General features: G+C 41.2%; 1 protein-coding gene across 1 annotated transcript in view; it reads left to right on the top strand.

Moving 5' to 3' along the window:
- Positions 1-27,691, top strand: part of stab1 (stabilin 1) — a 258,505-nt gene that overhangs the window by 103,469 nt on the left and 127,345 nt on the right. The window contains exons 21-29 of the mRNA XM_048547400.2: positions 3,520-3,606; positions 4,983-5,094; positions 6,436-6,622; positions 12,477-12,570; positions 14,402-14,560; positions 17,881-17,976; positions 20,527-20,622; positions 20,768-20,815; positions 22,967-23,103. Of these exons, the coding sequence (XP_048403357.1) occupies positions 3,520-3,606; positions 4,983-5,094; positions 6,436-6,622; positions 12,477-12,570; positions 14,402-14,560; positions 17,881-17,976; positions 20,527-20,622; positions 20,768-20,815; positions 22,967-23,103 (1,016 nt within the window). The remainder of the gene's footprint in view (positions 1-3,519; positions 3,607-4,982; positions 5,095-6,435; positions 6,623-12,476; positions 12,571-14,401; positions 14,561-17,880; positions 17,977-20,526; positions 20,623-20,767; positions 20,816-22,966; positions 23,104-27,691) is intronic.

Here is a 27,691-nt window from a genome sequence, read left to right as displayed (position 1 = left end):
ATCACAATTTTAGACTCATTAATATATACTGTTACGCACTCACAGGACAAAAGTCTGAGTCACATAATAGGTACATAACTATGGTAAGCTAGGAGGTTTACTACAATACAACAGTAGTACATTGTTGTGTTTCTAGCCCAAATATCTCTTATTTCATGCAAAAATATTGCATGCATGGTCACTTACATGACTAACCAAGTTACCTTATTAAGCACGTGACTGTTCTTGTGAATTTATCACTTATAAACTGAAGGCCATTGTCATTCATCACAATGTTTGGAATGCTGTGAGTGCATTTTCAGGCATTCTCCAGTTTCACTGATAGTTGTTGAAATCCGCTGGTGTACCTCCTAGACTCAGTCAGTGGTTGTCTACAGTAACAAAGTAATCAGTTCCTTTGAGAGTGATTGGGTTCACACGTACTAGGTGTGGCCCTTGATTTCATTGCTCACTTTTGACCAATAGAACACATCTCCTGCCTTCCTCCGACTTGACTCAATTTCTTAATGACCTGCATGGATGCATTTTAGCATCTTTCTGTAGGGATAATGACTCCATTTCCTTTTATGTGTGCCGACTTGGGCTGTCAATTAATTTCTCTTTGCCGATTATTCTGTTGTGACCACACGAGTGCCGTTGATGCTTTCAAACCATCCTTTCATCTGAACTTATTGCAGCTCATGAAGAGTTACATCTTGTTGGGCAGTTCACTTGATTTGAGCAAGGTGCTTGTCTCTTAGTTTTAGTGTTTATGCTGGATTAGTGACTTCCAGAACATGTAAACCTGCTGCTTCACATTGGATCTGGAAGACCACAGTGATATAGCATCCTTTACTTGCTTCAGTGGAGCGCTGCCTCCATATCCTTTGTTTATATGTCAAGTCCAGATGATATCTCTGTAACCCAGTAACATGCTTTGTAGACAATTTAGGGCATTGCAGTGGAGTTTTAAAAAATACATTGAAGTGGCTTTGGGTCAGACTGAACTGACAATTTGACTCTTTCCAGTAGACATTGATGAAAATGTTTACAAGTAAAGACAGGCCACCCTTCCTCAATCTGTGTGTAGTGTTGTTCTGTTTGCATTAATACCCTAGATGCAAATGTAATCCATTCTCCTTGCTGCGTTAATGTTACTCCAAGTCCTGTCTCACTGTCAGCTTGCTCCAAGATGATTTCTTAATTTACGTGATTTATGGAGAAATGGTGGCATGGTGGGAATGTCACTGGATTAGACTATCAGAGCCCCAGGCTAATGTGAGGGAACATTGGTTTAAATCCCACCGCAACAGCTGAGTAAACTTTAAATTCAATCAATAAATCTGGAATTGGAAACAGAGAGCTGACCTAATCTCAAGCATATAACTATTGTTGATTGTTGCAAAAAGCCATATAATTCACTAATGACTTTACTGATGCTCAACTGTTTCATCTCATTTACTTCAAATGATTGTGTTCAGAAAGACATCCTAAACCTTCAGCTCAATTTTTCACGCCTCTATTATCTGTTCTGTGGTGCAACACTTCACAGATCTCTCTTGGCATATTGAGGGTTACCAGTGAAATCCTTAGACTTGCTGAAGCTGAGATGAGTGGCTTTTGCTTGCTGTCTATGATCTAGAACTCCAGATTTCCATTTGTGTCTGTGCTTAGGGCTTTCAAAGTGATTTGTCCTTTTGGCATAAGTATTTTGCCAATTATGGCCTCAACCTTACTTTGCAGAGCACAATTTTTTGGATACATTACTGTTGATCTTTGAAGATCATGATGTTACATAAGTGTCATTTTGACACTTTATGTTGACTTGGTGTACTCTTTCTGCAGTCATCTGATTCATGTGAATATCCAGCTGTTACCTCACCACCTAGTGGAGATCTGTACCTGCTTGTTTTGATTTCTTTTACTAAAACACTTAATGCAAAGTTATTCAATTTCTTGAAGTGAGGACGCTATTTTTTCACTCTGGACATGCTGTCTTTTCCTTAGTGTGATGTACTTCCCAATATTTTCATCCTGCCCTTTGCGACTTTTCTTACCTTTTGGCCTGGAATATTGGAATACCAAGTCTAGTTTGTTTTGCCACAAATATACTCCAATTGTTGATTTACAATCTCACCACTTCTGCCTGTCAATCTTCCTGAGAGTATGTTTCTTCTTTCGCAGTAGACATTCTCTGCAGGACCTCTCATGCTAACGAAACCCTGTCTTTAATTAGTTGTGCAAATTCACAGGATTCTGTGAGCTGTGTTAATGCAATCAGATATTGATCAATGAATTCTTTTTCACCTTGATCCTAATATTGAACACTACCGTAAGCAATATCACTTGGAGTTCAAGGAGTTCAAAGCCTTCAGACTTTCAAAATTTTTGCTGTCCACTTTTTTCTTTGTTTTTTAGAGATTTTTGGGTAGCATATGCATTGTAACAATCTCTCCCAAGCTGTAATAAAAATGTAGCTACTTGTTCTTGCTTTGGTTTGTTAATTAAATCTGTCACAAAAACTGTTAGTTCTGCTTTAATCACCTCTTCATTTCAACTGGCACAGAGAGAGTAAAGTTTTTTGCCATTTCAGCTATACTTGCTTCTTTGTACTTTTCTCTGAATTCTTGCGACTTTTAGCGCCTCTGAACATTTCCAAGTTCCTCTTTAATAGCTGTGCTTCTATACAATTCTTGAAAACGATCTCTGTTCTGTTTAAAATATGTTATGAATTTACAGGACAGTAGTCTGATTTTTGTTTCATTGAAATGGCTGTAGTGGTAGAGGTCACATGATAATAGCAAGCTGGAGGCCTTTACTACAACATTGCATTTTGATCTCAGATACTTCAGCTCCTTTACTATCCATAAGATGATGATGGCATCCTACTGAATAAGGGACTGTTTAGTAAAACCAGCAGAGAACAAGTTAAAGATGTTTCTTAGTGTGACTAGAAGCCCTCCAGACACCAGAAAGAAGGAGATGACCGTTTCCTTGTGGAAACCTTCCCATCAACAAACTGGTCCTAATGGCTCCATAAATTCCCCACCACCATACTGTGACTTAGCTTGGTGCTGGCAAATGGCCTTTAGACCCTGAGATAACAAGGTGTAGAGCTGGATGAACACAGCAGGCCAAGCAACATCAGAGGAGCAGGAAGGCTGACCTTTCAGGCCGAGACCCTTCTTCAGAAAACTTTAGACCTTTAGGCCTTTAGACCCTGTTGTTTTGTTTTTCCTGCTCCCCCTTTCTGCCCACTATAGGCAAGCAGTGATTAGTAAGATGTAAGTAATGACAGACCATTAATGTAAACTGAAGCCATCCACCAAGATGGCTAGTATTGACTGCCATTGGCTCCCTGTCCTTTACACCCCTCATTTTCAGATGGGGGTTAGCATCCACCCAGTATGGACCTGTTGGGGAGGGGGGAATAGCATTAATGTACAATAATGTGTAGTATACATTGATACACTGTTACTGAGAGAATGTTTATGATCTTTTAAAATGTGTTGAAAATCTTACGTTTTTGTTTCTGTGTAGAAACCAGGATGCTGTAAGGGGTTCTTCGGTCCTGATTGCAAGGCTTGCTTAGGTGGTTTTAAAAATCCATGTTATGGACACGGACAAGTAAGTTGCTGGAAAATTCAGTCATAATTCATTCTTCAAATGTAAGTCTTTTTTATCCATTCATGGGATCTGGGCATCACATGTTATGCTAGAATTTATTGCCCATCCCTAAATACCTGAGAAGAAGATGACATTTTAAAACGGTCCCTGTCCTCATGCTGTTGGTACAATGCTGTTCGGCAAAGAGTTCCAGGAACATGACCCAAGAACAATGAAGGAGCAGGAATATAGTTGCAAGTGAGGATGGTGTGCGCCTAGGAAGACAGCTTTCAGGCGGTAGTGCTCCCATGTATCTGCCATACTTGTATTTTTAGGCAGTGGGGGCCACTGTTTTGGAAAGAGTTTCAGAGGGGCTGTCGGGTTACTGCAATGCACCTTGTAGATATGACATGATGCTGCCGTGCATCAAAGTTTTTGAGTTTTCTTGTAGCTGCGCCAATCTGAGCAAATATAGGGCATTTTATCACACTTCTAATGTGTACCTTGTAGATGCCAGCCAATTATTGGGGAATTGAGTTAGTCACTGCAGAATTCCCAGCCTCTGACCTACATTGGTTACATTCTATCTTGTTGGAGATGGTACATGCTTGCCCCTTGTGTGGTGCAAATGTGACTTGCCATTTATCAGTCTGAGCTTGGATGTTGTACAGAACTTGTTGCTCGTGAATGTACGGCATTTCAGTATCTGATTATTTATTGAACATTGTGCAATCCTTACAAAACATCCTTGCCTCTTATGATGATTGTAAGTGCATTGATAAAGGAGTGGCAAATGGTTGGGCCTGGGAAAAATGACAACAGACAAGATGATCTATATCGAAATAATGCAATGACAATCTTAATCACAAAACAATTTGCAATAGTAGTTAGTCTGGATCCATTGTTGGGTATAGATGCTGCAGTTTGCAATCATTTCTGAGCACACTGAACTGACATTGGCTTCCAGTCTCCCATCTTAAAATTAAAATTTTTATTCCTGTGTGGCTTTGCCAATCATTTTCTCTCTAACCTTATCCATTTATACGACCTGCATTTACTTTGTGGCCCTTTGATTCTGGCCTCTTATGTATCACTTTCTCCTTTCTTTCTATCATTGGTGACCTGGTTGTCACAGATATGGGCCACTTTCCATAATCACTTTTGAAACACTCCCATTCTTATATCGCCGCCTTTGAAACTGTCCTCTTAGTCCAACAAAAGTTCCCAAACTTCTGGCTTCCACTTTCTAAGCTCTGTTTTTTCATTCAGTGGCCCTTGTCATAACACCTTTGTGAAGGATCCTAAGAGACGCACGTAACTGCATGTTATTGTTATGTTGGGTTATTTAGAAGTCTCTGAATTTAACGATAATAAATCATTAATTTTGTTGTTCTTAGTGCATTGATGGCTTAGAAGGAGATGGTTCATGCAAGTGCTATTCAAGTTTTAAAGGAATTGCCTGTCACATTTGTTCTGGTTATAATAAACATGGAGAAAACTGTGACCAAGGTCAGTAAATTACAAAATTAATAATCATTGTCAATGTGGGTTTGCTGTACAGAGAAATTACAGCAAACTTTTTATTAACCGGACCCTATGGAACCAGGAGAGTGCTGGTTGATCAAATATTTCGATAATCAAGAGGTCTGCATAATCAATGTTAAAACTCACACAAAGTAATATAAATGTAATACAGCGGTGTGAACACATCACTGTTAGACTTTATTTATGGCATAATCATTTAAATAATGATGCAACTTTGCTTTAAATAAAACTTACCAACAGAGAGCCTTCTCACTTGCACCTTCAACTGGCTATTCTGACATGTACCAATTATCAATACTTACAGGGTTACATGCCAGCATGGTTACTATAACATAATTTGCCAGATGGAAGGCCAATAAATTGATTTTACGTCACACCTCATATTACTCTCCAACAGAGAGTAAAATCATGCATTGTCTAACCATTGTTGCATCAATCTTGGCAGGTCCCTGCTGAGGTTAGTATTGTCTGTGATTTTATTTATTTTAAGTCAGGAAAATTGTAATCATCTCTGTGACTGAGGTAGACTATGAGGAGATATATTCATAGAATGTCTGTGTTGACCCTGATTTTCCAAGATTCCCTGGTGAATCATGACCCTTTCCGATGCAAAATACATTCAGTACTTGAAAAATAATCCACAGACCTCATCTGACATGGACTTCATGCCAGTAAAACGCAATAAAATGTTCCTTGTTTCCTATCACAATAATACCCTTGTCTGACATTAGTGAGCTGATCAACAGAACCTGTTTAAAAGATGTTAATATGACTTAACCCAGCTAAGGATTAGAGCTTTTCAGGTTCATTGAATTTGTTGGCATTTTCAACTTGCTGTAGCTATTTTACGAAATTGCCTGTGTACCAGTACCACCTATTATTCCATGATGGTAAAATTCTTACTTGCTTTATGAATGTAATTCTCGAACATCATACTGGATGCCTAAAGCTCAAATATTATTGACATTAATGTAATGTACACCATTAGCCTCTCATGACTCAACCAGGCTCATTTCTGCTCACTAGAATAAGCCATTGGACAGATAGTGAAGCAGACCCTGCACTAGGCACAGCTAAGCGAGACAAAAACCAATAAAGTAAACTTGACATTGCACTGACCGTCTTTCATGTATGTTGGAATGTAACCTGCTGCTTTGAACAATTGCCTTTTTTTTGCCACATGTTTTTTCTGAAGAACTTCATCAGTACCTTTGCTAACAATATAGATTTATTTTTTGTGGAAAAGTATGTAGAGGTTGAAATTGCATTTATATCTGTGGTGGTTGATGTGAATCTCCTTTCCAGATTGCCCTTGTTTGCATGGGATTTGTGATAACAGACCTGAAAATGGAGGGATTTGTCAGCCTGGTACTTGTGAAGAGGGTTTTACAGGTATATTCTGTGACAAGAAGACAGAGTCTTGTGGCCCAAGTGGATTATCCCAATTTTGTCATGTATTTGCTGTGTGCGAATATGACAATGGTACTGCCAGGTAAGAAGAACAAGGAGCAAATTTCAAAATAATAATTACCCTTCAAGTTTTTTAGCTGTTTAAAGAAAGGAAAATCTTACATTAATATAGAGTATTTCACAAATTTGTGCTGCTGCCAAAATAAGCAGTTTGAAAGCGTAATCAGTTGTTATGTAGGAAAAATGGCAGCAAATCTGTGCAACGCAAGGTACTAACAAACAGCAAGACAAATCGCAACCAGATGATAGGTTCAGTAATGATGATTATTTGGTTTTGTGGATTCACTGTACAAATCAATTAAGTGTCTTGCCATTGACAGACCTACCAACGTATAGAAATCCTTACCTTCTCATACATTTGCATTATAATTTTTGCTGGAAATGCGCATGTAATCTTTTTATGCTTTAACTACAACCTACCACTAGTGATGATGCTATATTTTTCACTTATACCAGCTCTGCAGCTTTTGAAATGGAGTCAGGCTTAATCTCCAAACAATTCTTCATCCTTGCTTCCTAAATTGTTATGAATTTAGTTAGAGCAACAATGTTATAAAATCTTTCAAGAAAATAAATATAGAATGCTTGACATTGGCAACTAAGTTGTTTTTGCATTCCGTACCGCTAAGAGCAAAGAACTGGATCAAATTAGAACTAAAGGTCTTATGAAAAATAAAACTTAAAATTACAGTTACGTACAAACTGAAGAGATGGGACTAAAACCAAAACTATAATTCTTTCTAAAGCAAATGGTTTAACTGTCAGCTTTTTAAAACTTGGCAATAGTGCACCCTTGTTGATGTATTAGCTAACACACTTTATTTGGGATCTTTAAAACATGATACCAGTTAATGTATTATGCATAATTTATTAAATTATATTATTAATGGTGAAATAATTGTTATTATTGCATGTAACTTTATACTATTAGCCAATCAGTGAAAGGTGCAAATAGAGCCAGTTCTTACTCAGTTTAGATTTATTCACATATATGTTATATATTCACATATATTTTACTATGTGAATACCTCATGTTCTGCACCATCATTTCAGTACGTCTCTTTATACTCTTTGGATAAACAATGGAACTAATTGAGCCAAATGAAGCTAAGCTGAACTCAGTTAATGGACAACAGTCTAAAAAGGCAAAAGTGCATGTGGTAAAGTCAAATCCATGTCAAATCAATGTGCTGCGGACAGTTACCCACAACTGATATACAGTTGATATCTAATTGGTGGAGTGTGAAAATGTTAGCGGAATAAACAGTTAAAGCCTGATATTTTGCCTTCACTCTCCATTGGCCATCAGTTGTATCAAATGCTGTAGAAAAGTCAGAAAGGAACAAACTGGGCAAACAACCTGGTGCCAACTTAGGCACAAGAATCAATAACATAATACCAGCCCTGTCAACATTACAAACTTCTACAATGGAATGCAGTTTGGACGGAGTTCTCATCATTGACTCTGGACCCCATGAAATCTGACAGCATCAAGTAAAACATGGGCAAGGAAATCACTTCCTCATTACCACCTAACACCCTCCTACACTAACCAATCATCATTCCTCCATATTGAAAACCACTTTGAGGAAGCGCTGTGGCTGGAAAGGGCACAGAATGTACTGGGGGTGATGGACTTCAAATATTTATTACTAAAAGCAGGGCTGTTTAACATCACTGCCAGCAGAGTGTCATGAGAGTATAGCTGAATTGGCCTGAGCAGCTAGTGAGGGAGATAATAACAGAGTAAAACCTACTAGACCTTGTCCTCACCATCGTACCAGACGTATTTGTCCATGAGATTGTAGATAATAGTAACCTCTATGATATTCTTTGGAAAACACCATCTCCTCCTAACTTCACCATTGAGCATACTGACCATTGTTTTGCAGTAAACAGACCAGAATTGATCAAAACTGGTATCTATGAGGTACCATGGTCTGTCAACCACAATCTGTAACCTCATGGCCCAGCATACTTAGTCTATCACCAATAACTAGCCAAGGGATCAATCCTGATTCAAGGAAGAATGAAGGAGGCTAGTTGCATATGAAAATATGAAAGCAGCATGCAATACCAAAAGCTAAGTGATCCCATACCCATGGGATATGATCAAAGCTCTGCAATCTTGACATGTCCAGTTATGAATAGTGGTGGACGAATAAACAGAAGGTGGAAGCTCCATAAATATCCCCATCCACAATCAAAGGGAACTACAGCAGTTTAGGATAAAAGGAAAGGCTGAGGCATTTGTAGTCATCTTCAGCCAGATGTGCCAAGTGAATGATCCAAGGGCTTTCTCTAGATGTACTAACATCCCAGATACCAATCTTCTGCCCATTCGATTCAATTCACGTGATATCTAAAAACTGCTGACGGTACTGGATACTGCAAGATCTATGGTCCCAGACAACATTTAGGCAGTAGTACTGATGACTTGTGCTCCAGAATTAGTTGAACCCCTAACAAAGCCCTTGCAGCATGGCTATGTAATTGTCATCTACTCGATTTGGAAGATTGCCCCGATATGTCCTGTCCACAATATGAAGGATCACTCCAATCTGCCAGTTTCTACAGTATTAGCCCCTTCTCGAGCAGCTGCAAATGATGGAAGGGGTTATCGACAATGCTATCAAGCAGCAGTTATACAGCTGTAACCTGCTCACAGATCAAAAACAGAAGTTACTGGGAAAGCTCAACAGGTCTGGCAGCGTCTGTGAAGAAAAAATCAGAGTTCACATTTCGGATCCAGTGACACTTCCTCACTGCTCATGTTCTGATGTTCTATTTGTATTTCATCACAAGCCACTCATCTCCTGACCTCATTAAACTATGGATTCAAACATTGATATAAGAACTGAACTCAGTTTGGGAGGCAACAGTGACACCCTTGACATTTGTAGCATTGACTGAGTATAACATCAAGGAACACTAGCAAAATTGGAGTCCGTGAGAATTAACGGAAAACTGTCTGAAGATTAGTGTCATAATTAGCCTAAAGGAGGATGGCTGTGTTTTGGAGGTTATTCACCTCAGTTCCTAGACATCACTGCAGTTAGTGTCTTAGGCCCAACCATTTTCAGCTACTTCTTCCATGATCTTTATCTCATCATAAGGTCAGAAATGGGTAGACTGACTGATGACACTGTTCAGTACCATCCAGAGCTCCGCATACACTGAAGGAACATGATGCCAATATACAGAAGACCAGGACAACAGTCAGGCTTTGGCAGATGCTAGGTAACAAAGTGTGGAGCTGGATGAACACAGCAGGCCAAGCAGCATCTCAGGAGCACAAAAGCTGACGTTTCAGGCCTAGACCCTTCATCAGAGAGGGGGATGGGGAGAGGGAACTGGAATAAATGGTCGACTTACTGTCTCTGCCTGCTCCATCCCCAACGAAGTCATCTCCACCTATCTGGACTCCATTTTCTCCCCCTTGGCAAGGAAACTCACTACCTACGTCCGTGACACCACCCATACCCTCCACCTCCTCCAGAAGTTCCAATTCCCCAGTCCCCACACCTCATTTTCACCATGCATGTCCAGTCCCTATACACCTGCCTCCCACATGCAGACGGCCTCAAGGCTCTCCGGTTCTTCATGTACCGCAGACCCGACCAGTCCCCCTCCACCGACACCCTCATCCGCCTAGCCGAGCTCGTCCTCACCCTCAACAACTTCTCTTTTGATTCCTCCCACTTCCTACAGACGAAGGGGGTAGCCATGGGTACCGCATGGGCCCAAGCTATGCCTGCCTCTTTGTAGGTTATGTGGAACAGTCCCTCGTTCGCACCGACACTGGCCCAAAACCCCACTTCTTCCTCCGTTACATTGATGACTGTATTGGCGCCACTTCATGCTCCCCAGAGGAGCTCGAACAGTTCATCCATTTCACCAACACCTTCCACCCCAACCTCAAGTTCACCTGGGCCATCTCCAACACATCCCTCACCTTTCTGGACCTTTCTGTCTCCATCTCAGGCAACCACCTCGAAACCGACGTCAATTTCACGCCCACCAACTCCGACAGCTGCCAGGAATACACCTCCTCCCACCCACCTTCCTGCAAACATGCCATCCCCTATTCCCAATTCCTTCACCTCCGCCACCTCTGCTCCCAGGGTGAGGTATTCCACTCCCGCACCTCCCAGATGTCCTCATTCTTCAAGGGCCGCAACTACCCCCACTGCAGTGGTCGAGAACGCCCTCGACCGTGTCTCCTGCATTTCCCACACCTCATCCCTCACACTCCACCCTCGCAATAACTGTCAAAAGAGAATCTCCCTAGTCCTCACACTCCACCTTACCAACCTCCAGATACAACCCATCATCCTCCGACACTTCTGCTATCTGCAATCCGACTCCACCACTAAAGACATTTTTCCATCCCCACCCTTGTCTGCTTTCTCGAAAGTCCACTCTCTCCGCAACTCCCTTGTCAGCTCCACACTCCCCTCCAACCCCACCACACCCGGCACTTTCCCCTGCAACCGCAGGAAATGCTACACATGCCCCCACACCTCCTCCCTCACCCCCATCCCAGGCCCCAAGATGACTTTCCACATCAAGCAGATGTTCACCTGCACATCCGCTAATGTGGTATATTGTATCCGCTGTACCCGGTGTGGCTTCCTCTACACTGGGGAAACCAAGCGGAGGCTTGGGGACTGCTTTGCAGAACACCTCCGCTTGGTCCTCAGTAAACAACTGCACCTCCCAGTCGTGAACCATTTCACGTCCCACTCCTATTCCTTAGATGACACGTCCATCCTGGGCCTGCTGCAATGCCATAATGATGCCACCCGAAGGTTGCAGGAACAGCAACCCCTATTCCACTTGGGAACCCTGCAGCCCAATGGTATCAATGCGGATTTCACAGCTTTAAAATCTCCCCCTCCCCCACTGCATCCCGAAACCAGCCCAGTTCGTCCCCTCCCCCCACTGCATCCCAAAACTGCCGAGCTCATCCCCGCCTGTCCTACCTGTTCTCCCTTTCACCCATCCCCTCCTCCCAACTCAAGCTGCACCTCCATTTCCTACCTATTGACCTCATCCTGCCTCCTTGACCTGTCTGTCCTCCCCGGACTGACCGATCCCCTCCCTACCTCCCCACCTATACTCTCCTCTCCACCTATCTTCTCCTCTATCTTCAGTCCGCCTCCCCCTCTCTCCCTATTTATTTCAGAACCCTCTCCCCATCCCCCTCTCTGATGAAGGGTCTAGGCCCGAAACATCAGCTTTTGTGCTCCTGAGATACTGCTGGGCCTGCTGTGTTCATCCAGCCCCACACTTTGTTATCTTGAAAATTATATCCTCTTTCCTTCACTGTTGCACGAACAAAATCCTGGAGCTGCATTCCCAGCAGCATGGATAACAAATGCTGGCTTTGCAAGCAATGCCCACGTTCCCTGAAAGAATTAAAAAGAAGCCCCAATGATTTTCTTTAGATAATCTGACATTTTTTGTGAAAAGGAGCCAAGCTGCTATCAATTTAGAGAATTATGCAATAGCAGGTATAGTAAGTTTTTAATTGAGCGGATGATGCATCAATCTGCTTCACCAGCCTTCAGGCGATTCTTGAGCAGTGGTTAATAGCTTTGAGATACTACGTTAGCAACTAAATTATACAAGACAAATTTAGTGAGGCTACATTTTCAGAACAGATTCTCACAAAGTGGAATTATGACCGGTCATTTTTGCTTCTGTTGTGTGATTCATACTCATGTCTAGAGAAATTCCTGTCCAGAAAATTAGATTAATCTATCTTTGTTCTTGTCTTCCAGTTTCTAAACTAGTTAGTATCAATGACTTGAATTTCAGATGGTATTTATTGGAAATCATATTTCAATTTAACGTTTCCATGCTTTCTCCAGATGTGTATGTAAGAATGGCTACGAGGGTGATGGGATTTCCTGTCAAGTGGAGGATCTTTGCAAAAAGCCTGGCCGTGGAGGATGTGCTGAGAATGTGAGCAAGGCTATCGTTTCTCTTGTCTGTTGTCAGAAGACTGTGTAGGATCCTCATTCAACAACTTTTATTTCCATTGATTAAATTAACACCCATAAAGTGGAATCAAAGAGCACAGGTTGCAGAGATAAGGAGAGGCAAAGATCAAAGGTTAGCCATTGGAATTTAAGAGTGAAAGAGTTTGCAGAAATAAGTTGGATTGAGACCTTTGAAGGAGCTGGTATTGAGGATGAGCATTAGGAGACGAAATTTATTTTAAGCCTGTGGGGATAGAGTTGATGGGTATGTGAACTTAATGCTGGGTATATCTAGTAGAACATTTTTGGGATGAATTGGAATTAACATAAGATGTAGTTTTGGAAATTGGTGAGTTGGATGTTGTGTTAATTAAATAAAGACAGAAGCAGATTTGAGAGTAAGCAGCCAAGCAGATAAGCTTCAAAATATTGTCTCTTGTAATTTTATACATATTTAGAAGCTAATCAACTATACTGAATTCTTGACTAAAATGATGTATTGCAATATCGACAAATGTTGCTATGATGGAATGAAGATATTGTTGTCCTATGATGTTGCTTAACTTGTGTTTTTAGCCATATCAATCTGGCAGGAACCAAATCAAGGAGAGATTTTTGCATAAATAAACTAAACACAGAAACTAAATTATCCCTAAGGTAATCCCTAGTGGTTAGTTCAGAACTTTATTTTAAGAGACCTTGAAAGAATTGATTCAGGAAACCCAGAATAGGCACATGATGGTGTAAAAACAGGCATTTACTTTTTAATTAGAAGTAGCCAAGAATGACGATTCTTTAAAAAAAAGTCAGATACCCAATATGCAAATACTTAATGCATTTGTGGAGCTGGTTGTGGTAAGATGCCTGGGCTAGAATCCTAGAGACCCAGGCTAAAGCTTTGGGGACATGGGTTTTCATTCTATTATGGTAGCTGGTATAATTTTAATCCAATTAATAAATATTTGGAACTAAAATCTAGTCTCAGTAATGGTAACCATGAAATCTTCAAGGAATGTTGTAAAGAAAACATTTGCTTTATTAATGTCCTTTAGGGAAGGAAATGTGGTGTCCTTACCCAGTCTGGCCCACAGACCCACAGCGATGTGGTTGACTCTTAACTGCTCTCTGAAATGGTCCTAAGAGCCCAAGGGCAATGAGGAATTGGCAACAAATGTTGGCCTTATAACAATACACACATTCCATGAAAGAATAAAGAAAAATAATTACTTAAAAGCTCTCAGAGCTGTTTGCGTCCTACGTCAACCATGGTTAAGATAGGTAAATGGTGCATTACTCTCACAGCTTTCAGTCCTGTCAGGATTTGCAAAAGATTTGATGTAGCTATTCTCCGGGCATAAGATTCTTTAATTATTTCATAATGTGAAAATTTTTTTTGCATTACTCATTTGTTCTGAATAATCGGAACATGTGATTCCGTTTTCATTCACAGTATTAGAATGGCAAGTTAGGATTTCCTTTTTGTTCTATTCTTTGAACAATATTTAACTTGACATGAGATGCAATATGAGAATGTCATAGTTAAGTTGGCCTGGTGCATGCATTGAACTTTGTTATTGCCATCAGGCCCTGACTATTTGAAACCGTCCTGTCTGCCATTCTATTGCAAAGTGAATAAATGATTCAGATTTAAAACTGACAGTGACAGCTTTCTGCAACAGTACTGAGGCCAATAAACCTACAGAGATTACAAATGACACTTGAAATGTAATTCCTGAATCAATGTGATGGGGGTTTTGCAAAGCTACCGTAGATAATGGTCTGACATTCTTTACATATTTGTGTTTTTATGGTAGGCAGAGTGTTTCAGTCTAGGTCCTGGGAATATAACCTGCCAGTGCAACACTGGATGGACTGGAGATGGGAGAGTCTGTGCTGAAATAAATGAATGCTTATTGAGCACGCGAGGAGGTTGTGATGACAATGCTGACTGTCAGTATATTGGACCTGCACAGGTACCGTTTACTGATTTAACTCCTGCTTCCTTTTGTTTTAAGAACAACATAGATGAATTGTAAATTAAAGCAAACAACTGTAGATAGAGACAGATGTTAGACAGCACGGAAACAGGCTCTTTGGTCTAACTCGTTCATGCTGACCAAATTTGCAAAACTCAACTAGTCCCACTAGTTTGGACCATATTCCTCTCAACCTTTCCTATTCATGTATCTGTCCAAATGTCTTTTAAATGTTGTAACTGGACCCAAATCTACCGCTTCCACTGGCAGTTCATTCCACATATGAACCACCCTCTGCGAAAAGTTGCCCCTCAGGATCCTTCTAAATCTTTTGCCTCTTGTCTTAAAAATATACGATGTAGTTTTGAATTCCCCTACCCAAGGGAAAAAAACTTTGCTACCCACTGACCTATGCCCCTCATGATTTTATAACCTCTATAACATTACCCCTCAACCTCCTATGCTACAGTGGAAAAAGTATCCCGCGTCTCGTCATAACTCAATCCTCTGGTCTAGGTAACATCCTTATAAATCTTTTCTGCACCTTCTCCAATTTAATAATGTCATTGCTATAGCAAGGTGACCAGAACTGTACATATTACTCCAAAAGTGGCCTCACCAACATTCTCTACAACTGCAAAGTGACGCCCGCACTCCAATACTCACTGCTGAGACCAATGAAGACAGATTAACATGCACAACTGTGTCAGAGGTTTTACTAAAGTTCATGTAGACAATGTCTGCTGCTCTCCCTTCATCTATCTTCTTGGTTACACCGTCAAAAAAACTCAATCAAGTTTGTGAGACACAACTTCCCACCCACAAAACCATGCTGACTATCCCTAATCAGCCCTTGCCTCTCCAAATTCACAGTGATCCTGTCTCTCAACAACTTGTCCCCCCATTTATGTCAGAATCACAAAGCAAGGCTTCTCCTTGCAGCCATTCTTAAATAAAGGCACAACATTAGCCACCCTCCAGTCCACCACCATGTCCCCTATGGCTGTAGATGATACAAATGGGAAGGCAGTGGCCTAGTGGTTTGTTGCTGGACTATCAATCCAGAGACCCAGATAATGTGCTGGGGACCTGGGTTCAAATCCCGCCATGGCAGATGGTGGAATTTGAGTTCAATAAACATCTGGAATTAAGCGTCTATGGATGACCATGAATCCATTGTCATTTGTCAGACAAACCCATCTGGTTCACTAAGGTCCTTCAGGCCTACATGTGGCCCTAGACCCACAGCAATGTGGTTGACTCTTAACTGTGCTCTGGGCAATTAGGGAAGGGCAACGAATGCTGCCTGACCAGTGATGCCCACACCCCATGAATGAATTTTTAAAAAATCTCTGCTAGGGGCCTGGCAATTCTTCTCTAGCTTTCCACACATCCTAGGGTATACCTGGTCAGAAGATCTATCCAGCTTTATCTTTTTAAGATGAAATCTGAAACTATCTGCCTTGGCAAGAGAAATCAACAGTCACTGATGAAGAGGAAAGGTTGTGTCCACAGAGGACAGTAACTGTTACAGTTCTGCAGTGCTATGTTATGCATCCCCTGATATTTCTGCTGTTCATTAATGGTAAAGCTATATAACGAAAAGGGGGCTTACAATAAAGATGACTACAAAAGGAGGTTACAGCACACAATTTGAATAGGCCAGAAAAAAATGTGACCTATTAAGCAGTTAAGGAAGGCAGCTCATCACCAACTGCTCAAGGGTAAAAAAGGATGAGCAAGAAATTCTGGCCTCACCAGCAGGAATTAAATCCTGCCAATGATTTATATAAAAATAAATGGCTGTAATCTCTGCTGGAGGTGACCATAATAGATTAGAACAAGGCTGGAACCTAGGAATATGCCAGCCCCAGGCCTAGTGCGGAGGTTTTTCTGGGATCATCTTGTGAGAACAGAACCTCTGCTTACCCTTGCAAGGCTATTGAGGTGAAGTTCCTCAGTTCCCCTCCAAGCCACTCACCATCTTGACTTGGAAATATATCTCTGTTCCTTCACTGTCGCTGGGTCAAAATCCTGGAACTCCATACATAATAGCATTGTGGGTCAACCCACAGCAGGAAGACTGCAGTGGTTCAAGAAGGCAGCTCAGCACCACCTTCTCAAGAGCAACTAGGATTGGGCAAGAAATGCTGGCCAACTAGCGATGTCCACATCCCATAAATGGATAGAGGGAAGTAAAGGTCTGCAGTCCATGTGGTAGGTACCACCTCAGTGATGTTAGGGACGGAGTTCCAGGATTTGGCTTGGAGGGGGATGTGTATGTTGTGGTATTCCTATGCACCTGCTGCCTTTGTCCTTCTAAATGTTAGTATTCACATGTTTGGAAGTGTTGGAGGAGCCAGATGAGTTGTTGCAACATCATTGCAAGCACAATGTCCTTTCTCAGCTTATTAATCTATATGCTGGCTTACCTTCAATTTGTCTCGTCTCACTTTTATCCAATTAAGATTTAACTCCTTCCTAATAGTTCTACCTCTGCTAATTTCAAGTTAATTCCACTAATTCATTATTCTTTGAAATCCCACTTCAGATTTAACAATTTTGTATTTATTGAATACTTGGTGGCTCTGTTCATTACATTCTAGGATTTTCTCCTCACACGACACCCTTGTTTTTCCCTTTCCTAATCTTTTCCCTTATCTTTCAATATCTCTAAAATCTTTCCTATTCCAATGTGAGCCCCTGCTGTTGCACTCGCATTGAATCTCCTGAAATAGTTTCAGATTATGCTCACTGTGCCTGAGGGGCTCACCCAGCTTTAACTCATCATAGGTTCTTACTCGTAATTAGATTTAGCATGGTCCTTCCCCTTACCTCCATTTGAATAAACTATTCAAAGGAAGGGTTCTGCGTATATTTGAAAAAATGAGTTTCAGTTTGCTCATTAGGCTGGACAGTCGGTTTGTGATGCCAGCAGCTTGCGTTCATTTCCTGCACTGGCTGAGGTTAACATGAAAAACACTCTTTCGGTCCTCTGGCCTGAGTCATAGTGCCCCTCATGTAAAACCACCACCACCTGCCTCTCTGGAATGAGAAAGCAGTCCTATGGTCTAGTAAGACTATGGTGACTTTACCTCTCACCTTTTGTTTTAGGAATTCCAGCAGCTAATCTTTGCCAGAACATTTTGTGGGCCATTTGTGATGTAAAATGCTTGAATTATGTAGATAAATTTTCGCATTAAAAACCACAAACTCAACCATTCCTTTATGCGCTTGTGAACCCTTTAATGTCTTAGTGATGCCAGAAAAGTGCTACATTTCCATAACTATAATATTATTTCATCCTGTGGAAACAGAGTCGCTGTACGTGTAAGAGAGGATTTGCTGGTGATGGCAAGAAATGTACCCTCATTAATCCATGCGTGGAAGAGAATGGTGGATGCCATGTAATGGTAAGAAAATTACTAATTTATCATAATTGATGTAATTTCCTGGATCTCTGGTATTAATTTGTATTTGTTAGCTTCTGCTTCAGTATTCAACATGTGACATATTTATGTAATAATTTTGGTAGGATAATTTTGATGCATCAAAATACTTTGGTCTCCTCTTATTGGCTAATTGTGACTTTTTCTCCTGGATAAGAGAGGATAGCTTTTCTCACAAAGATCCAACACTGTCATCAAACCTATTTCAAATCAATCAACAGAATTAAAGCAGAACGAGCCTGATAGTATTGGTTTTACATTCCTTGCCCCGGTCTTTCTTGTAAGAAACATTCACGTTTGATGGCTTCTCTTCTGATGCTTGAACCAAGAACTGACTGAACACATCTCCCTTTTTGCTGCCCTGAAAGAAAACATAAATGAGGTGAAAACAGAAGAAGCTTGTGAAACTCAGCAGATCTGGTAGTATCTGGAGATAGAAAGCAGAGTTAACTTCTTGGATCCAGTGACCTTTCTTTTTCTTTCTATATTCATTAATGAGGGATGAGGGCACCACTGGCTAGACAGCATTTATTGCCCATCCCTAATTGCCCAGAGCACGTTAAGATTCAGCCACGTTGCTGTGGGTCTGGAGTCACATGTAGGCCAGACCAGGTAAGGATGGCAGTTTCCTTCTCGAAAGGACATTAGTGAACCATTCTACAAATCGAAGTAATGCTAGGCCTAATGACATATTTTCAACCTTCTAATAGGAGTCAAGTTTTGTAGTAGCTCTAAATTATACTCATGAAATTTTAGGGGTGGGGAGGATTTGGGGACAAATGGCTCACCCCACCACCCCATTGCCTGGAAGAAAAGTGGGCAGCAAGCCAATAGGTCAACAGCCTGTTTTGTAACCAGAATATGTTGTGGGTAGGCTACATTGGTGCAGAATGGGACTTGTGGCCATCACTGGGAAAAAGTTCAACCTTCTGGAGCTGCTGATCAATCTCCTTGGCTGGCAGCTCTGATATTTCTGACAGTACAAGAGCTTGATACTGGGCATTGCTGGGACTGCGGGCAATCTCACGAAACAGGCTCGAAAGATTCTGAAGGACAGGAAGGCTTTGGTTAGAGAGGTTTTGGCAAATAACAGAGGGGTTCGATGGAATGGCAGGACAGGTCCTTAAAGCCCATATGGATAGAAGGAAGTGGGCATTACCTTCTTGATGGGGGGAGGGACCCCCTAAGTGCAACCGCCAAAGATAGTACTTCCTACCGTCTTAAACACATTTTTGTAAAAATTGGCATTCCCACCACTGCCCACCTGTCCATGCCACCTGCTCTGTGGCACAGGCAGCATATTATTGAGAACACGCAGGTTTAAAAAAGCTCACTTGACTCTTAGTTTTTTATTTACATTATCAATGGCTGTCTGCTGATTTCAGCCCCCGCTCACCCTCTGTATTATAAGGATAACTCAGGGGTAGGTGGAAAGCTGTTAGGCTAATCACTTGACCTCTAATGCGAGGCCCCCCCCCGCAGAAAGCACACTCTTCAGAGGCATATAATATCCAACCCCATGAAGATCCTTAAGATAAGACCTGTAAAAGCCTTTTTTATGTTTGTTGTTTGTTCCCTTTTTCCCTTCAAGCTCACACTGTTGCAATAATCTGGTCAACTGTACCATAAGACCATAAGACATAGGAGTGGAAGTAAGGCCATTCGGCCCATCGAGTCCACCATCTAAATGATTGCCGATGGGCATTTCAACTCCACTTCCCTGCACTCTCCCCGTAGCCCTTGATTCCTTATGAGATCAAGAATTTATTAATCTCTGCCTTGAAGGCATCCAACGTCCCGGCCTCCACTGCACTCCGTGGCAATGAATTCCACAGGCCCACCACTCTCTGGCTGAAGAAATGTCTCCTCATTTCCGTTTTAAATTTACCCCCTCCAATTCTAAGGCTGTCCTAGTCTCCCCACCTGAGGGAAACAACTTCCCAGCATCCACCCTTTCTAAGCCATACGTTATCTTGGAAGTTTCTATTAGATCTCCCCTCAACCTTCTAAACTCTAAATGAATACAATCCCAGGATCCTTAGCCTTTCTTCGTACATTAAACCTACCACTGCAGGGATCATCCGTGTGAATCTCCGCTGGACACGCTCCAGCACCAGTATGTCCTTCCTGAGGTGTGGGGTCCAAAATTGGACACGGTATTCTAAATGGGGCCTAACTAGAGCTTTATAAAGTCTCAGAAGCACATCGCTGCTTTTATATTCTAACCTGTACGCTTTGCTAACGGCTTCTCTAGTAAAGGGAAGGGAGAGTACAGGCCTTGTGGGGCCTTTTCTGAAATTAAATAGTACCAAAATGTGTAGTGCATCATCTATCATCCAGCCAAGAACTGTGAAAACTACCCAATAAGGGTTGATAAATGGATATGAAAGTTTAGGGTTTGGGATTTGAAAACCTGTATTATTGGTAAGGAGTTCCTGCTGAAATTTCATTTGTGTTAAATGAAACTAGTGGTCTGTGTAAACCATTCTGCAAGTTAAATATTTCTATCAATAGGCTGAATGCGAACCTACTGAGAATGGAAATCGCAAGTGTACCTGCTTTGAAGGCTATGCTGGAGATGGGATTAAATGCTTTGGGGACATATTAACAGTAAGTAGAATATAAGTCAACAGTGCAATACCTAATTTGAAGAATTAAACGTGTTATTTTGTAAACTCTTAAATATCTCATTCATATTTATTGCACAATGCTCCTTTACTTTGTCATTTGAGGTTTCTCTTTATTTATCTTGAAGGAGCTGGCATCAAGTGCCTACTTTTCAGGATTCAATAGCTGGCTCAAGGTATGTACTCCATATGTTTTTGAACTTAGCCGTAACTTAGAAATAGGAACATATTCAGAACTGATTTTTTTTTAATCCATACGTTCCTGCAATTGAAATCCGTTGGATTTTTTTTTCTTCTGAGTACTGTTATTTCTTATTATTTAAGGTTCTATTTTCCATTATTAATGTGATCTTTCACCTTTTGCTTTCTGCTCTCTGTCGTATTGTGAGTTGCCAAATTTCCCTGAAACCCAGCTCTGTCTGGCTGTGATCATATTCTCTCACCTATTTCACTGCAATTACCAAAGTTCCCTGAGCCAGCCAAAGAAATTTCCCTCAGATAATAGCAACCAGAACTTTTGATCTCCTGGATTCCATGAAGGTAATATTCATCTTCAGAGGGGAGACAAAATAGGTGATAGTGATCTGGCAACCTGTTGTACAGAGTGCTTTAATTATCTTTTCGGTGAAAATGAAGGTGATATTACAAAGGGTGGTCAATCTTCAACTATCCATCTTGCACTTTTCTCACATTGAATTTTACCTTAAGCCCATGTCTGGTATTCAGCACAAGCTGTTTTCTTGTGAACAAAATAGAAGCCACCAGTAACATTAAACAACAAATATGCCTTTTTGTTTTTACCAGTAAGTTGTTTCATCATACTAGTTTCATCTTGCTATCAGTACCACTGATGAGAGTCTTAACTTTTGCTTTCTGTACAAGAACCACTAATAACAGCAGGAATTTTATAGGCAGGAAGTTGTTACATGATTCGGGATGGTGAGGATTTGCAAATGGTTTTCTAATAATTTTTTCACATATCTGCAACAATATGCGAGCTGCATTTGTAATTGTCACTCTTTGGAATTGGAAAGATCATAGGGTCATGATTTTATGGTTTTCTATATCCCAGCCAAATGGAGCATATTTAAAAAGAGAAAAAATGTCTTAGTGCTAATAGGTCCCAAAACCCATCTTTGGGTTCGTGTCCACTTGGACCATTCTTGTATCATTTCTGAGTCTGTTGTAGACTCATGAAATGAGAATGATTGCCTTGAATAGTCAACAACTCCATGACTAATACGTTATGCAATTATCAAATCATTAAGGGTGGCACGGTGGCTCAGTGGTTAGCACTGCAGCCTCACAGCACCAGGAACCCGGGTTCAATTCCAGCCTGAGGCGACTGTCTGTGTGGAGTTTGCACATTCTCCCCGTGTCTGCGTGGGTTTCCTCCAGGTGCTCCAGTTTCCTCCCACAGTCCAAAGATGTGGCTAGGTGGATTGGCCATGCTAAATTGCCTGTAGTGTTCAGGGGTGTGCGTGTTATAAGGAATGGGCCTGGGTGGGATACTTCAAGGGACGGTGTGGACTTATTGGGCCATAGGGCCTGTTTCCACACTGTAGGGAATCTAATCTAATCTAACTAGATGCAGCTTGTTTTTTTATCTAGAAGCTCCTCTGATCTGATGTGTTATTTTATAAAAGGATGTATGAGGCATACTGTCCACATTCAAAACGTCTTTCGACCATCCCAATCCCACACATGCATGGATCATAGCTTTTAAATTGTGTACTTGTTTGACATCCTGATATTATTGTGAGGGATATGTACTTGATTAACTGGTTAAACATCACAGTGGTTAGAAAATATCATGCTGAGCCTGTTCCAGTTTCTCAGTCTTGATCAAATGGCTGAAGTTTTGATGGTTTCACTGAAAGCTTTCACATAATTTTGTTTTATAAACAGTGCCATGCGTTGCTGAGGGAATTAATGAGGGATCTTGTGGTTTTGTTATGTGTAAAATTTTGAGGCATTTTAGATATGTTCATCAGGAGCATTGTCACAATTTCTTTTGCTTGTGTCTTATTTATGACAAACTCTGTTTCTAGTTTGTAATCTTAGTTTGACTGAATATTTACTCCTCTATTTGACTAATAAATGACTAGGTGATTGGCTATAAGGGGGATTATTACATCCAATTAACTAAACAGGTCAAAGGTTTGTGTCTGAACATTGGATTTACTTGAATGATCAAGACAAGAATCTAAGTAAAATGCAACCATTTTGCAGTATTGCACAGTGATTAAACATGTAATAATGTCTTTTGTACATTAGGAGATTGCAGGCTTATTTGCCCATTTTGTCACCCTTTGTTTTTGAAACAGAAGTCCTTGCATAGTATGGAATTCCCAGCAGGAGCTAATATGACTGTTCTCGTGCCATCAGAGACTGCCATAAACAATATGGATAAGGCTGCCATTGAATCTTGGGAACAGACAGACAGACTACTGTCCATAGTCAAGTAAGATACCTTTGCAAAAATAGTCTTATTTTCTTTTGTTCAAACATTTTATTGTCTGGTTTCATCAGTAGCCTAGTAAATTCATTCAATGTGTAGCTAATCCATACCCACATTTATGATGCCCAAAATTGCTGCGAGCTTAAGATCAGTTACATCAATATAGATTGGGAGAGTTCTGGTCTATATGGCTTAGATCCACAACACATCTGTTTATAAACTTACTTATTGTTGGGGCTAAATGATCTTTTATTAACAAGCCAGATGGACTTAAACATTTATATACTTTGTAATCAAATCCTTGTCGGAATTAGTTTATATACATATGAGTGCTGAATTTTCTGCAGGTAACAATGTACAGTATTTATTTCTGCTAGTTTTCAGATTGTAGTCTGACTGATAGTTTTGACAAATTGATGAGCATTTTTTGAGTTTCACTATTTTTAGCTATTTGATTAGGAAGGACCCTTTGTTTCCCTTCATGTGTGGAAAAAATACACTGGATCAGGTTTGTTCTTAATTGTGGGGCACAAAATATTCTGCTGATGACGCGCTATCATCTTACTTTCTCATATGGGACTTCATCCATCAGGTGAATACATTTGAAACATATCATTTAAAGATAGATAGTTGGTAGTTTTACACACTCAACACCAGCTAATTCACAGAGTACCATCACTAATCCTCCATCTGTAAATATCCTGTTTGATGTTGTATATTGTATGTGCAGGTGTGAAGGAACTGTAGGAGCAAGTGAAATCCAGTATGTTGAAAAATGTTACAGCAACCAGAAAGAATGATTGGTACCCTGAGACCCACGAAAGTAATACTTCATAATTGTTGACCACAGTGATTAAGTTTGTACTTATTGATAAACATAGAAGTTGAATGTATATCTTCCATAATTCTGAAGTGCTACACATTTGGTGCTGCAGCATTATGTTGGATCCAAGTGTTAAACTGGAGTCAATCTAATATGAATCAGATACTAGATCATCACTTTAATAAAATCTTAAATTCATCAACACCTTGGCACATGGAGAGGAACCGTTTCACGGAATCCTCGAATTTATTCACGAGGTTTGTTAGTTCCGTTTGCTAATGTTTAAATCTCCATACAATGTGATCTCAGACGGTTGACTGTCATCCATCCAGGCAACATGGCCTGCCCATTGCAGTTGGCTTTTTTTAAAAATTCACTTATGGGCCAGGGCATCACTGCATTTATTGCCTTTCCCCATTTGCCCTTCAGAAAGTGGTGGTGGATTAGTGGAGAGATTTTCCCCTGATTCCCACTGTCTGTGTTTTTGCTAGGGGTCCTAGGTGCTGCACTTATTCAACTGTGTGGCCGTGATGTCAAATCAGTCACTCTGAAATTCAGATCTTTGGTCCAAGGCTGTAATGATGTCAGGAGCTGAGTGGCCCTGATGGAACCTAAACTGGGCATCTCTGAGCAGTTTATTGCTGAGCTGGTGCGGTGTAATAGCGCTGCTCGTGATACCTCCCATCACTTTACTGATGATTGAGGGTAGACTGATGGGATGGTAATTGACTGGGCTGGATTTGTCCTGCTTTTTATGTACAGGATATACCTGGGCAATTTTCCACATTGTTAGCTACATGCCAGTGTTGTGACTGTACTGGAATAACGTGGCCAGGAGTGTGGGAGGTTCTTGAGCACACTTCTTCAGTGTTTGTGATGTGATCTTGCCAATGGACCTTGAGGATTCTGTAGAGATAAATCTGATATATGCACTCGAAAAGGTGCTTTAAGTTGTTCACCCTAATGACTTGGAAATGTATTGCAGTTCCTTCATTATTTCTGAGTCAAAATCTTGGAACCACCTCCATAGTGATGTTGTAGGTCTAACTACAGCACATGGACTGCAGCAGTTCAAGAAGGCAGCTCACTACCACCTTCAGATGAATTTGTTCGTCAGACGATAGGACAGAATATAAATAAAGCAAACAATTCCAAAAAGATTGATTAAGAGTGAAAACTTTGAGTACAAAAGAAAGGGTCACCGGACCTGAAATGTTACCTCTGTCTCTTCCTTCGCAGATGCTCCCACACCTGCTGAGCTTTTCTAGCAACTTTGTTTTTGTTCTTGAGTACAAAAGCAAGTTAGTCAAACATATGAATTTTCCTCTGAGTTAAGCTCCTATCCATTTCTTTTCTGATAGCCTGCTTTTGGATATTGTTTATGGCAGTAGCATTTACTGTGACTTCATGCTGAAAAGCATTTCAAAGTGCTCTGACTCCCTGTTGGTGTGCCATCAGTACTCCTCAGGGTTGTTCTGTTTTATATTGGTCAATAAACAGATCCTGGTGTTTCAGAAAAGGTCTGTATTTATGTAACTGTTCAATGGATGTGGGCATTGGTGACTAGGCCAGCTTTTATTGCAGGTCAGTGTTTCCTGGAAGTTGTGCAGCCACGTAACCCTCTCAACATTTCTGCGCGTGCGATCACTGTTCAGACACAGTGACTTCCAGCTCCGGAGGCCTCTGCCTCACATGGACTTCAGAGGTCTGTGCAGTGGCAGGACTAATGCGAGGGAACATAGTTGCCTGTCCCTAATTGCCTTTGAAAATGTGGTGGTGAGCTATCTTCTTGAACTGTTGTAGTCCTTGAGGTGTAGGGATACCCACAGTGGAATAAGGGAGGAGGTTCCAGCGTTTTGACCCAGTGACAGTGACAGAATAGTGATGTAGTTCTAAATCAGGGTCGTATGTGACTTAGAGGGGAACTGTGGGTCCTCATATATTTGCTGCCTTTGTCCTTCTAGGTGGTAGGGACCATGAGTTTGGAATCTGCTATCCAGGAAGCCTTGGTGAGTTATTGCAGCCCATTTGGCAGATGGTACACATTGGTGCCACTGTGTGTCAGTGGCAAAAAGGATAAATGTTCAAGTTAGTGTATGGGGTTTGAGTAGACTGGACTGCTTTGTCCTGAACTGTCACATTAAGCTTCTTGAGTGTTGCTGGAGCTACACCCATCCAGACAAATTTGGAGCGTTCTATCATTGTTCTAAACTGTGTTTTGTAAATGGTATTTCAGCATTTTAGAGGCAAGCTGTGAGTTACCTAGCACAGATTTCATAACCTCCAAGCTACTCTTGTAGCCATTGGTACGTATCTGGCCTATGCAGTACAATTTCTGGTCAATGGTTACCCCCCAGGATGTTGTTAGTGGGGAATTTAATAATAGCAGTGCAGATGAAAGTCAATGTGTGATGATTAGATCCTCTTTCATTAGAAATGGTCACTGCCTGACATTATGTGTTCACAATGTTACTTGCTATCATCAGCCCAAATTTCAGTGTTTTCCAGATCCTGTTGTACAGTGATGTGGGCCGCTATCTGAAGAATCACGAATGGTGCTGAATATTATACGTTCATCAATGAAAATAGCTAATTCTGCCCTTCTGATGGAGTAATGATCATTGATGAAATAGTGAAAATAGTTGGTTCTAGGACAGTACCCTAAAGAACTCTGCAGAGATGTCTTTGTGATCAGATGATTGATATCCAACAATCACAGCTATCTTTCTTTCTTTCCGCTAGGTATTACTGCAGCCAGTGAAGAGTTTTTCCCTTGATTCCTGTTGATCCCAGGTTTCTTGATACCAAGTTTGGTCAAATGGCTACATTGATGTCAAGGGCAATCAATCCTACTTTACCTCAGGAGCCAAGTGGCTTTCGCAAAAACCAAATAGTGCCACACAGCAGATTATTCCTTGCCATGTACCACTTAACAGCATTAACAACAACCCTTCCATCACTTTACTGATGATGAAAAGTAGACTAATGGGGTGATAATTGGCTACATTGGATTTATCCTGCCTTTTGTGGGCAGGACACACATTAGATTTAGTTATTTGTCACATGTACCAAGTATAGGAATACATAAGTACAGCGAAAAGTGCACAAAATCGCCATTCACTAGCACCCCATTTGGCTACTGAAACCAGAATTAAAAGATTTAACACAACCAAAAGGCAAGGAAGAGAAAAAGTCCAGATCTCAAAGTCCCAAGTCCGATCTGCACGATGGTGCAGGTGCTCCTCCAGTCACTAGGGCACCCAGGAGGGTGCTGCCACCACAATGCAAAAGGCCGGTTCTCATTGCTGTCACCGCCTCACCGGCCTGCCCTCACTGTCTCACCGGCCCGCCATCACCGCCTCACCAGCCTGCCCTCACTGCCTCACCAGCCCACTCTTGATCCGCCACCATTGCTCCAGCCCACACTCAATCTGCCATTGCTGCAGGACACGACCACACTTTCAGATCCTACCAAGTGGCTCCCCGTCGCGACCCGACTTCTTTCCAATTCCTTCGGTAGGTAGCAGATACTTAAGGGGTGGGGGAATAAAATGACTGCATGCAGCGAGGAGAGAGAAGAAAGAGGAAAAGAAACTGGTGAGCAGAGTGGACCTATTTTCCACATTGTTGTACAGATGTCACTTTGCAACTGTAGCAGCTTAAGTCTGTTTGGAGCACACATCATCAGTACTATTATCAGGGCGCGTAGCTTTTGCAGAGCCCAGTGTCTTCAGCTGTTTCTTGATATCACAGGGACTGGATTGAGTT

This window comes from Stegostoma tigrinum, chromosome 11 (genome assembly GCF_030684315.1).
Source record: "Stegostoma tigrinum isolate sSteTig4 chromosome 11, sSteTig4.hap1, whole genome shotgun sequence".
Lineage (NCBI taxonomy): Eukaryota > Metazoa > Chordata > Chondrichthyes > Orectolobiformes > Stegostomatidae > Stegostoma > Stegostoma tigrinum.
Note: the sequence above shows the minus strand (reverse complement) of the source record. Positions and strands in the feature narration are given on the sequence as shown.